Source organism: Theropithecus gelada, chromosome 8 (genome assembly GCF_003255815.1).
Source record: "Theropithecus gelada isolate Dixy chromosome 8, Tgel_1.0, whole genome shotgun sequence".
NCBI lineage: Eukaryota > Metazoa > Chordata > Mammalia > Primates > Cercopithecidae > Theropithecus > Theropithecus gelada.
This window is the reverse complement of record NC_037676.1, coordinates 63,803,945-63,816,697: the sequence shown is the minus strand read 5'-3', so window position 1 is coordinate 63,816,697 and position 12,753 is coordinate 63,803,945. Positions and strand designations below refer to the sequence as shown.

Below are 12,753 nucleotides of genomic sequence, written 5' to 3'. Positions count from 1 at the left end.
GACTGGGATTTTTTATGCTTTTCTTCATTGCTGTATATCCGATGACTACAAGGGTGCCAGGCAGACATTATTAGGTGCTCAGTTAATATTTGCTGAATGAATGGTATTGAATGGTCTAGTTCAGCAACCTAACTTTATAATAAAGAGGTTATAGTTAAAAAGATCAGAAATTCTAGAACATTCTACCAAGATCTACAAGTCCTTTAAAAAAAAAAAAAAAAAATCCTGCATTATTCTTGCAGCACTGCCCAGGAGGTATGTGCTGTCAACCTTATAAAATCAACTCTTTGCAAAAGTCAAGACTGGCACTTCTCTGTCCCCTTATTTCTCTTTGAAGAAAGGTACACAATGGTTCAGTGGAAAGAACATATGCTTTGGAATTGTATAAACTGCTGGCCTTGATAACTTTGGGGACTCTAATTTCTCAGCCATCTATTTTCTCCTGTGCACAAAGAGGGAGGTAAGACCTTCTCCAAGGGTGTGAGAAGACAAGAGAATCCATAAATGATGTGCTTAGCACTTAGCCTGGTACACTAGATTTCAAAGTTAGTTCCCTTTTCTTCCTCTTATGGAACAAGAGTTGACTTATAAAAAACCCTTCCCTGCATTAAAACCAGCCTCAGATTTACTTTTCATCTCCCCAAATTGAAATGTTTTATATGAATGAATGTGGGAAACACCAACAAATTGAGTGATCCGTGTCAATGTTCACTTGACTGCATCCCTGATCTCACTGACATCCTCAAGCAGCTTCTGTGGGAGAGGACAGAGTCTGATTTTTTATCAGTCTCCCAGACTCTGCCTTGTTCCCACTCCAACCCATATGCATACGCCCGTGTTCCTAGAAATACCCAAAGAACAGATAAGTTCCTACTAGGGCTGTAATCAACTGATTACCTTGAAAATTAACTAGATCCTAATTTGCACACTCATCCTGATGTGAAGTTATAGGTGCACAAATGAGGTTAAAAACACATGGTCAGCTCATATGCTGTTGTTTTCCTTGTGAGGGGTGGATGTTCTTTGGCTAGTCTAGGCTCTTGGTGGGTGTCACTGTCCTAGGTAATTCTATTTGTGGGAGAGACACTGACTGTGATTTACTTAGTGCATCTGACACAGGTGGGGTCTTGGGTTCATCTCTGGCTTCTCACCTGGGCGTCAGCACAAGCTCCCCCAATGGATCATCTGTGTATATGTGAAGTCCTTAGAGTAGCAGACTAATATTCCAAGTAGTGTGACATGCTGCATTCCTTTAAAGCACATGATATCAATTATTCAAGTTGTTTTCTGGTTTTAAGAGACAATAACAACATTGAACAAGCTTTAATGATGGCTTCTCCCCACCCACATATCTTTGAACCTTAGAGACACCTGGAGTTGATGCATATCACCCACTCCAACTCCCCTACCTTATAGACAAGGAGTACTTAGCCTGGTGCCTAGTCAGTGCTTGGTGACTTTTAGTATAAGTAATTGAAATATGCCCAAATCTTGATATTTTCTAATGAACTTCATTTGTAATGAATTCAGGATTTAGGAAAATTGAATTGTATGATCAAATATATTTTTCTTTGATTATACTTATTGAATTCATTTAAATATTGTCCTATATTTTGAGATACTGAATGGTGACTTGCATAGCACTTACTATGTTTTGTCTTTAATTTTCAGAAACAAATAGAACAACAGAAGATCCAGAACAAAAAGCAAAAGGTGAGATTGTCAAATAAACAGCCTTTAAAATATACATGGGGAAAAGAATAACATGATTTTATTTTCCATCGAAGAATAACATAATTTTATTTTATGTCACTAATTAGAAGAATTTGCTTCTAAGTTTGTTATTTCAATGTTTTTATCATCGACCACTTATTAATATTTTACATAAACATTAAGAGCCAAAGCACAGAAAGAGATTGCAATTCTAATTCTAAATAGCTTCTAATTCTAGTTTTGACATTCACACTCATGTGTCCTTGGGAAAAATACTTAACTTTTGTGCCTCAGTTTTCTCTTCTGTAACGTAGGAATCGTAAGAGTACCAACTTCTGAAGGCTGTGTTTCCATGATAGTAATAAAATGAAAATATATATATAGTGCTTAAAGCAATAGCTAACAGGGAAAGCACTTAAGATACATTAAATATTATTTATTGTTGTATGTCAATAACTGTACTAAGTGTAGGAATCCAAAGATTCCTAGAACATGATATCTTTTTCAAGGAACTCTGAATTGTTGGAAAGACGTGGAAACGTAGTTATAGCTATGTAGAAAGAATTATCTCTGCCTTCCAAACGTTTATTACAAAGGCAGTCTCATAAATTTAATAACCCATAGTATTTTAGTTCAGCTTTCACAGGAGTTCCTAAACTTACTCAGAGTGAAGAACTATTTTTAATGTTAAAAAAGTATATGGATGATCATAGAATAGTGGCTATTTTTAGTATCAGTTGAATGATATGATCTTTAATGATTGAATATTATTACAATTTCAGGAATGCTTTTAATTTAATTTGTAGTGATGAAAGCAGTATGTACATATGTATCTTGTACATACGGTGCATAAGACCTTGCTTGGTGTGCAGATGACACTTGGTGAGCATGTGGAGTTGCTGGCCTCTGGCTGTAATTTCACAGCCCACAAGTTGAGAAGTAGGCCTCTAGTTCATGAAAATGTTTTTCTAACTAGTTGTTTTTAATTTTTGTCAAAGTAGTACAAGGATATAGTTTTAAAAGTTGAGGTTTATAATAAATAGCAGCAGTCCTCTTCCCTACTACTTCATATCCCCAAGTCCCACTCCTAACTTTCTTTTAGCTCTTTCTCTTTCTTTCTTTCTTTCTCTCTCTCTCTTTCTTTCTCTCTCTCTCTCTTTCTTTCTTCTTCCTTCCTTCCTTCCTCCCTCCCTCCCTCCCTCCCTCCCTCCCTCCTTCCTTCCTTCCTTCCTTCCTTCCTTCCTTCCTTTCCTTCCAAGATGGCATCTCGCTCTATCACCCAGACTGGAGTGCAACGGCATGATCTCGGCTCACTGCAACCTCCTCCTCCCCGGTTCAAGCAATTCTCCTGCCTCAGCCTCCCGAGTAGCTGGGATTACAGGCGCATGCCACCACATCAACTAATTTTTGTATTTTTTTAGTAGAGATGGGGTTTCACTGTGTTGACCAGGCTGGTCTCAAACTCCTGACCTCGTGATCCTCCCACCTTGGCCTCCCAAGGTACTGGGATTACAAGTGTGAACTGCTGTGCCTGGCCTTAGATGTTTCTTTCTAGTATTTAGTTATGCATTTGTAAATAATTTGTGTAATTCTGAAGTTTTCTCCTCAATATCAGAAACTGTTCGCTGGCTCTGTTTTATAGATCACTGAGATTAGCTCGATCATCATACTCTAACAAACTGTCTGCTGTCTTACTTCCTGGATCTTCCAATATATTTAGGATATAACTGTAATAGATAGTGATACATGCTAATGAGAAAATACAAGGCAAGAAGGGGCAAATCAGTAGCTTTTGATAGACTTGATCACTTCCTGTCCTTCAAACACTCCCTTCACATGGCTTGCTGGATATGACGTTCTCTTGGTCTTTCTCCTGCTCTCTACTGTTTGCTTTTCTCAGGCTCTTTGGATGGATGTTTCTCATCTCCTTGACCATTAATCACTGGAGTGCCCCAGACTTAGTCCTCAGAGCATTTCCCCATATACACGCACTCCCTTAATGATCTCATCTAATCTCATGGCTTTAAATGCCTCTGTATGCCACAGATTGGCAAATTTACCCACAGCCTGGGTCTTTTCGCTGCACTCTAGACTGGTGTGTCCAGCTGTCTACATGGTGTCTGCCTGATAACTTCAATGTGTTGGATGTGTAATAATCACTTCAAACTTAACAAGTCTAAAACTGACTCCTGATCTTTGCCCCTCAAAACACACTCCATCCCCTTAAATATTTGGTGCCAACTACATGCCAGGTGTTGTTCTAGACAAGTGGTTGCAGGTGAGAGCAAGACAGACCAGGTTCCTGTTTCAGGGAGCTCACATCCCAATAGGGAGACCAGCAGTACACACACAGACTGAAATTGTGGTAAGAGTTCTGAGGAAACAAAGCAGGAGAGCATGCCGTAGGCAGAAGGGGCTGTGAGTCAGGGAAGAAGGCGTCCCAGGAGGTTAGGGAAACCTAAGCACTCTGAGCAGAGGAACAGTTTGTGCAAAAGTCCTGAGACAGGAGAGAAGGGCCCAAGAAGCTGGAGCACCTGAACAAGCCTAGAGTGTATAAGATACAGTTAGAGAAAGTCAAAGACTAGACCATGGTGGAAGTCTGGACATTTTTTTCATGCTGTGGACACTGTACCCAGCCCATGCACATCTCTGTACCAAACAGAGCCCTTTCTCATTTACACATTGACTGGTTTGCTTCTGGGAGGTCCACTGTAATGCATTCTTACAAAGGGAGGGACAGGGAGTCCGAATGGTGGGCATGGCTTGTTGCAGAAAAACAGGAACACTTGCAAACCCTCCCCAAATCTGCTGCTCACAGGATGGTTGCGGTTGTGAGCTCCTCACATCTCTGCCCCTCATGCTCCAGACCTCCCATTCCAGCCTTAGCAGCCCATACCTTCCCCTGCACTGCCAGGTATCCTTGGTGCACAGGTCTGACCTCCAGGGACTCTGATCCTAAAGGGGGTTTGCCAGGGGAGTGTAGGGGCTGGGACCTCTGGAACCTGCAAGGAGAATCATTGCAACAGCTTCTGTTGACTGGTTTGTCACTCTCCCCCCATTTAAAATTAGCACTTTAGATCAGTACCAACCAAAATATGTTTGTAACTAAAGTATTTTATTAAGGGGGAAATGCAGGAATAGACAGAATTAAAATAAATAATGAATCAATGTTATCACAGATTTATTAAAAATCTGTTGGAGCAAATTGTGAGCTGTGTAAATTCCATGTATTTTTTACCGAATCGATTCATATGGTGCTGTTATATGGTAGGGAAAAGGGAAAGGGAAACATTACGTATCTGGAATATGTAGTAAAAAAATGGAATGTCCTTCACTCATCAGACTTTAGTTTCATAATAACAGAAATTGAAATGTTTTAAGGCAAAATAGGCCCTCATTTGCAGACATCTGTTACTTAAAAGTCAAATCAGACTGTTTTTATGTTTTAGATAAAATTGCGATATCAGTTTCTCCCCACTGGATGTCATCTTTTCCCACATATTCCATAGCCACGGTCACAAAATGTGTGAACCACAAAATAACCCAATACAAAAATGGCTTGTTAGATGTCAAATTCAAACAGTCATTTGCGTTCATCCATTTATTGAGTACATAGTGAGTACTTACGATGTCCAGGCTCTGTTTTAGGCACTGGGCCTGAAACAGTCAATAAAACAGTCACAGCACTCATTGTACTTGCATTTCAGTGTGTATAGGGAAGAGAGTGGGCTAGATATGTAGTTTTAAAAAAATTAAAATATAACAGGCAGTGTTAAGTGTGAAAAGGAATATAAGGCAGGAAAAGAAAACAGAATGAGCAGGAGGTGTTGCTGTGTAATAGGCCTCTTGGATGGTGACTTTTAAGCAGAGATTTGAAGAGGCAAGGGCCTGAGCTGCACCACTGTCTGGGAGAAGAGTTCTGAGACTTGGGGAGCATTTTCATAGTCCTTAAGGCATGTGTGCTTAGCATGCTTGAGGCTTAACAAGGAGGCGATTGTTGGCAAAGAATGTGTGAGAGGAGAGTGTAGGAGTGCATGAGAGCAGAGTAGTCAAGGGTTCAAATCACATAGGCCTTCGAAGAAAAAAGTAAGAACTTGTGTATTATCTCCAGTGAGATGGCCATTGGGAGATTCTGGGCAGAAGATGGATATGATTGCATTATGTTTTCAAAGGCTCATTCGAGCTATAGGGGTGCAAGACTGGAAGCAGGGAAACCAATTAGGAGACTATTGCAGTGGTCCAGGCAAGACATGATGATGACCGGGATTACAATGTAGAGTAGAGGTGGTAAGTGCTGGTTAAATTCTACATATATTTGGATATAAAGTTAGTAGGGTTTGATAATGGGTGGGATAATGGAGTGAAAGAGGTCAAATATAGATCTATGGCCAGTCACAGTGGCTAATGCCTATAATCTCAGCACTTTGGAAGGCCAGGGGAGGATCGCTTGAGGCCAGGAGTTTGAGACCAGCCTGGGCAATATAGTGAGATACTGTCTCAACAAACAACAACAACAAAAACCCAACACTTAGCCAGGCATGGTAGCATGCGCCTATAGTCCCAGCTACTCAGGCGTCTGAGGTAGGAGGATCAGTGCTGCAGTGAGCTATGATCACGCCACTGCACTCCAGTCTGGGCAACAGAGCAAGATCCTGACTCAAGAAAAAAGAATTCACGCTAACCTGAAAAGTGATGCTTTGACAAATTCACCGAACACAAAAATGTGCAATATGTTTCTGATTTAGTATATTATCAAAGATCAGTTATCAGTTGGGATTTGTGAGCCTTTAAAGAAATTTGAAGAGCAAAGGAAATGTGTTTTTGCTTGTATGTATCCATGTGTGCACGTAGGTGGGTGGGTGTTAGAAAAAATTGTATTTTTATTGTAGGCTTTTCCTGAACTTTTTTATTTAGACTTATACTTAATATCTTATTAAATTATTCATTACAATTAAGAATATGTGTAAACAGTATTTACATGTCTTTAAAACATTTAAAGATTTCCTGGGTACTCTATGTATTTTTTTAAAAAGTCATAATCAGTGCCCTAACAAAACACCAGATGGCGCTAGAAAACAAATCACATTTACACTAACAGAAATCACATCTGCAAAGCAACTTATAAAAAGGTGGAGATGGCTGTATTACAGTCAGTAAATCAGCTTGGTGCAACTGGTACTTCATATGGATAGTTCTTAGTTTTCTGTGATCATAAAGAACATAACAGACATAGTTAATAATCAAGTGTCATTCAGAAGTTTTCTTACTTAAAAAATCTTCAATGAAGTTTTCCTTGTGATTCTTACAACTGTATATAACATATTTGAACAAAGTTCTCTATTGCTTTGATGATAAAAAATAAACTTCTTAGTGCAGCACATGACGCATCTCAGGAGATAGCCCCCGCTTATGGCTTCCCTGTGTTCAAAATGCTCTTCCTAATCGCTCCACTTCCCTTTTATCAATCCCATTTATTAAAACTGAGCTTAGATGTTCTACCTTTCAGGAAGCCTTCTCTGACTGCACTCCCATCTCCTACCCCAGACCAGAGAGTGTGTTTCTCTTTTTGTTCCCAAGATGCCTTGTGCTTACAGATTTTTTATTACCACATATTTTGAATTTTCCTTTTAATTTCTAGACAAAAAGCTTATAAAGAATAGGAACCATGACCGACCCTTCTGCCCTTAAACTAATGAGAGTTTATAGAGTTCTCCAGAGAAACAAAATGAATAGGATGTGTGTATGTGTATAGATATAGAAATAGATACAGATAGAGATTTATTATAAGGAATTGGCTCATGTGATTATAGAAACTGGCAAGTCCAAAATCTGCAGAAAAGAGTTGATGTTGCAGCTTGAGTCTAGAGGCAGAATTGCTTTTCCTTGGAAGGAGATAAGACTTTTTCTTAAGGCTTCATCTAATTGGATCAGGCCTACTCATATTATGGAGAGTAATCTGCTTTACTCAAAGTCTACTGATTTAAATGTTAATCTCACCTAAAAATACCTTCTCAGCAATATCCAGACATGTTCAACCAAATATCTGGGTACCATGGCTTAGCGAAGTTGACAAATATAATTAATTATCACACTATTCTAGTGGTACTTAACCATAGATAGGGGGTGCTGACTAAATAGTTGTAGTATGAAAAAAAATGTGACTAACCTCGTTCCCTTTCATTCTTGCCCCTTCATCTGATAGTGATATTATAAGATGCAAATAGCCTGAATGGTGGGCAGGAAGAGTTATAAACAGAAAAGTCAAAGTATGAATTAACTTTAAGTATTTACTAACATATTTGCTACATTTCAAGTTATTTTCAGATGGGTTCTTGTTTAAGCCTTACCCATCAATCTTATGAGTTAAACATCTTTCAGCTCCATTTCTTCATTTTTTTAATCCTCTTTCTCACTCCCCTACTTTCGTGACTATAATTACATGTATATTAGACTGCTTGAAAATGTCCCACAGGTCTATGAAACTTGGTTTATTTTTAGGCCTGACACCATGGCTTATGCCTGTTATCCCAGTAATTTGGGAGGCCGAGGTGGGTGGATTAGTTGAGGTCAGGAGTTCAAGACTAGCCTGGCCAATGTGGTGAAATCCCTTCTCTACTAAAAATACAAAAATTAGCCAGGTGGTGGTGTGTGCCTGTAATCCCAATTACCTGGGAGGCTGAGGTGGGAGGATCACTTGAGCCCTGAAGGCAGAGGTTGCCATGAGCTGAAATCACACCACTGCCCTCAAGCCTAGGTGACAGAACAAGACCCCGGCTCAAAAAAAAGAGAAAACTTTGTTCATTTCTTAATCATTTTTCCCTTTGGATTGCATTTCTATTATTCTGTCTTCAAGTTCAGTGACTCTTTCTTCTGCCATTTCAAATCTGTGTTGAGCTCATCTAGTAAAGTTTTCATTTTAGCTGTTCTTTCCAACTTAGATCTCCAACTGCTTCTTTTTTGTAGTTTCCATTTCACTATGAAGATTCCATGTCTGTTTACTCATTAATACTATGTTTTTCTTTAATTCTTTGTACTTATCTATAATCAACAATTTGAAGTATTTTTCTAATAAACCCAATATTTGGGCACAATGGCAGGCAGCTGCAGTTGACTCCTTTTTTTTTTTTTCTGAGACTGGGTCAGGTGATTCCTATGTTTTTGCATATCTAGTAATTTTTGGTTGAAAACTGGGTCAGGTGATTCCTATGTTTTTGCATATCTAGTAATTTTGGTGTATATAATTTGTTATATCAACTTTGGAATTTGTTTTGTTCTGTCTAAGGACTGTTGGTGTGTAGTAGACAGTTAACTTGGCTGGACTCAAATTGAAAAATCTGGCTCTCCAACAGTGTAAAGCAGCTAATATCTCTGCTCAGGAGTTTTAGCTTTTAATTGCTGTGTTTAAAGTCTGGTCAGCAAGGTTGGAGGTGTCTCGTGCCTTCAGAGTTTATTTGTTTGCCAAAGATTTGAGTAGAATTCATACTCAGATTTTGAGACTTGCTTCTGGAATTTTCCCTTGCTTCTGGGATTCACTATCTAAATTTCAGTTGCCTGGCCAACCCCAAGTTCTGCCCTCTTACACCTCAAGCCAGTAGGACTTCTATCTCCTGTATGGGGAAATGCACTGAAGAAAACATAACAAACTTGTACATTTCATCAGAAGCTGCTCTTTCTGGGGATAGATTTATATAGTAGTCAGCCTCGAAGGCAACCCCCAGTGATTCCTGCCTCCTGGTATTCATGCCTCTGTGTAGTTTTCTGTCTATTGAATAAAGCTGACCTCTGTGGCCAAAAGAATATTGCAGAAGTGACAGAGTGTGACTTCCAAGGCTAACTCATAAAAGATGTTGCAGCTTTTATGATAATCCCTTTTAATCGCTCACTCTGGAGGAAACCGGCTGCTACATTATGAGGGTATACAAGAAGCTGTGTCCATATAGCAAAAAACTTGTGAAATAGAATAAATGTTTATGGCTGTTGTAAGGTGCTGAAGTTGGGGATGATTTGCTTTTGAAGTCATTATAGCTAATCCATCCCCCTCAAGTTTCTGCTAGCTTTTTCACCAGATTCCCTGGGGCTATCCATGAAGGTGGAAAGTAAGTAATCGAGGGATGGCTTTGGCTTGTGAGCTTGGGAAGTATGAAGTGTGGTCCTTTCCTTTAAAAATTTATTCATCCATCTTATTGAGATGAGAACTGTAGTGCCTGGCTGCAAAGACACCTGTCATGAAGTTGCAATCATTCAGTCTCTGAGGGTCCGTTCAGACGCACATGGGCTTGATCAAGCCATCACTCTCTTGAACTTAGTTAGTGCATGGTTAGCCTAGTTAGAGCTGTCTTTGTCTTTTTGTTGCCCACTGGAGAAGCTTTAGCCTTGTCTTTAGCAGTCCTGAAACACTAGGTATTCCTCATTGACAACAACCTGCCTAGATGTTGCAGCACAGGTGGTGGTTCAGTTCCAGCTAACCACTAGGCCTAGTAATTTTTCCATGTTGTAGAAGAGCAATGTAGCAATACCACAATTAAACCAACTGAAGGAAAAACTTTGAAAAAACTGTCTCCCGTCCACCCTTGCAGCTGTGAAAAGTGGTTATGAGATAACTGCTCTTAAAGATTTATTATAGTCATTACATTCAACAGCTACAGTAGTTTTAGTGGTTCCTAAAATATACCAGCAGTTATTGTCTGATTACTTCCACAGATAAGTTAATTATACAAGATTTCTGACTCTCATACAAGCCTGATTTAGAGAGAAGTTTAATTATGGCAATTTTAGTGATTGAAATAAGCTCAGCATATATCATCAGTCTTAGCAAATATAGTAGAGCTTTTTAGCTGTGTTGAAATACACATTCTCTTTGTTTTTATTTTTCATTTCACGATTTCTAACCATAGTGTAGTACATGTGATAATTTAGGACACCTGTTTTCACCAGAGTGCATCTTCAGTCAAACACACCACAGGACAATAGTAGCAAATTCCTCATTATCATTAAAATCCCATTCTACTGCTGCCCATGGAGCACTCCACATTTTACAAAGCTAATTTATGTAATGCTTGTGACAATGTGAGCAGGAAAGTAAAATATGTTTCTTAAGGAAAAAAAAAAATCAGGTATTGGTATGTTTTAAAATGATTGTTAGGATTGTAATTTTTTTAAATGATGGAAGATGTGACTCTCCTTCAAATCAAGCAATCCACTTCATTGTTTATGAACACATTGTCTATTTGCATACTGAGGCAAATTAAAGATTAACTTTAACCACATATGCCTAAATTCACTTAAAATTAAGCTTTCAAAAAATGTGCCATAAAAAGACAGTGCTGTGAGTTGTTGAATATATTCATTTATTTAAACTTCAAATTGGTGAGTACCTTAGTTTGAAAAATGCATTACTGAAAATTACCTTAGTGTGAGCCCTGTAGACCTCTTCCCTATAGCACTTTTCATTCTTCTAATATAATGGTAGGTCCAGTGGCATTTAGAGCGGTAGTTCCTGCCATATTTTTTATGTTTTTTCACTTAAAAATCAAATATATATTGACAATAGGAAAATATTAGTAATGGTGAAAATAAATCAAATTCTGTTTTATTTTGAGTGATTTTATTACATCCTGCCTGGGAAGCCAGTCTACCACCTTTCCTTAATACCATGAATGTCAGTCATGCCTTTCCTCTTTGCTGCAATGCTCTTTCTTCTTCCTCTTCATCCACTGGGATCCATCCCATAGTCCTTTGCTGCTACCATGCCTGGTCAGCAGTGACAGAGAGGTGGGTGAGTGTGGAACGAAGATTAGGCATCTCCCACAGGCAGTGTCTGGAGGCCATGCAGGAGGCAGCAGGCAAATCTATCTCAGAAATATGGAGAAACCCAGCCTCACAGGGATTCTGGAACAGACCACAAGTAAAGCTGCCAGCAGAGGATGTTCACTGACAGAAAGCAGGATTTCCACGTGGAGGGGTAGCATTGGATCCTCAGAAGTACTGGAATAGCACAGAGAGCCCCGTCGCTAGCCCTGCCACGTCGTTAGGAGCTGGTCCAGGATGAAGGTAGCAGGGCATGAGCTCAGTGCCAGAAGAGCAGCCGCACTCGTAGTGTATCACCTGCCATAATGCTTTTATCCAACCTTCCCTTTTCCTCCTCGCCCTCCATCTGGAACACCTGAAGCTAATATATAGATAATTAACTGCTATTGAAACCAGTAATGCACCCAAACAAAACTAGATTCTCCTTAGGCACACTGTATACCGTAGCATTTCCCACCCCTACCTGCCTGCTAGTCTCACCCAGCTCTGTGTCACTGCTGGCCAGGCACAGTGACATCAAAGGACTGCAGGATGGATCCCAGTGGATGAAGAGGAAGAAGAAAGCGCATTAGAATCACATGGAGCAGCGTTCAGACAGTGCCCTGGGTCCCACCCTCAACTATTCTGATTTCATTGCTCTAGGTGCGATAATTCTCATGTGTAGTCATGGCTGAGAAGTGTTAGTTAACATGCGCTGCTGACCTAGTCAGTCTGGTCTGTGTATCAGGCCCATCTTAACTAAAAATTGTTATTGGCATCACCTGATTCAGAAATCATTTTTTGACAATATTTGAATCCCATTTGAAGGGGTTTTTAAATAAAATATAATGCCAACCAAAGGATTGTTTGAGAAAAGCTGAACCTGTAGTATGAAAAAAAAATTGTAAGTTTATTAAACAGCTATTTTAAAGATAACCGTATGAGCCACAAATGGTAAGCAAACCTAGCTGTACTGAGGAGCTGAGGAAACCTTACTTCCTTCTCATGGTGTGGACAGAATACCGGGCTTGACAGTCGAGGCAGCTGTTCCAGCCTGAATTCTGGCGTAGACCCTTTTCATCTCATGGCCCACGTTCTGTCTCGTCAGCAGACTCTCACCTCACTCAGCTCCATTCCTTTACCAAACCGTGCAAATTTGAATCAGGACTAAAAGACTAATTTTAACAAATTCTCAGTTGCCACTACATGTGCTCAAACTTCAGATATGAAAGAACAAGATTTTTATCAATGATA

General features: G+C 39.5%; 1 protein-coding gene across 2 annotated transcripts in view; it reads left to right on the top strand.

Moving 5' to 3' along the window:
* ASPH (aspartate beta-hydroxylase) overlaps window positions 1–12,753 on the top strand; it is a 222,139-nt gene that overhangs the window by 103,964 nt on the left and 105,422 nt on the right. For both annotated transcript variants that reach the window (XM_025393195.1, XM_025393196.1), the window contains exon 14: window positions 1,672–1,713. In XM_025393195.1, coding sequence (XP_025248980.1) covers window positions 1,672–1,713 — 42 coding nt within the window. The remainder of the gene's footprint in view (window positions 1–1,671; window positions 1,714–12,753) is intronic.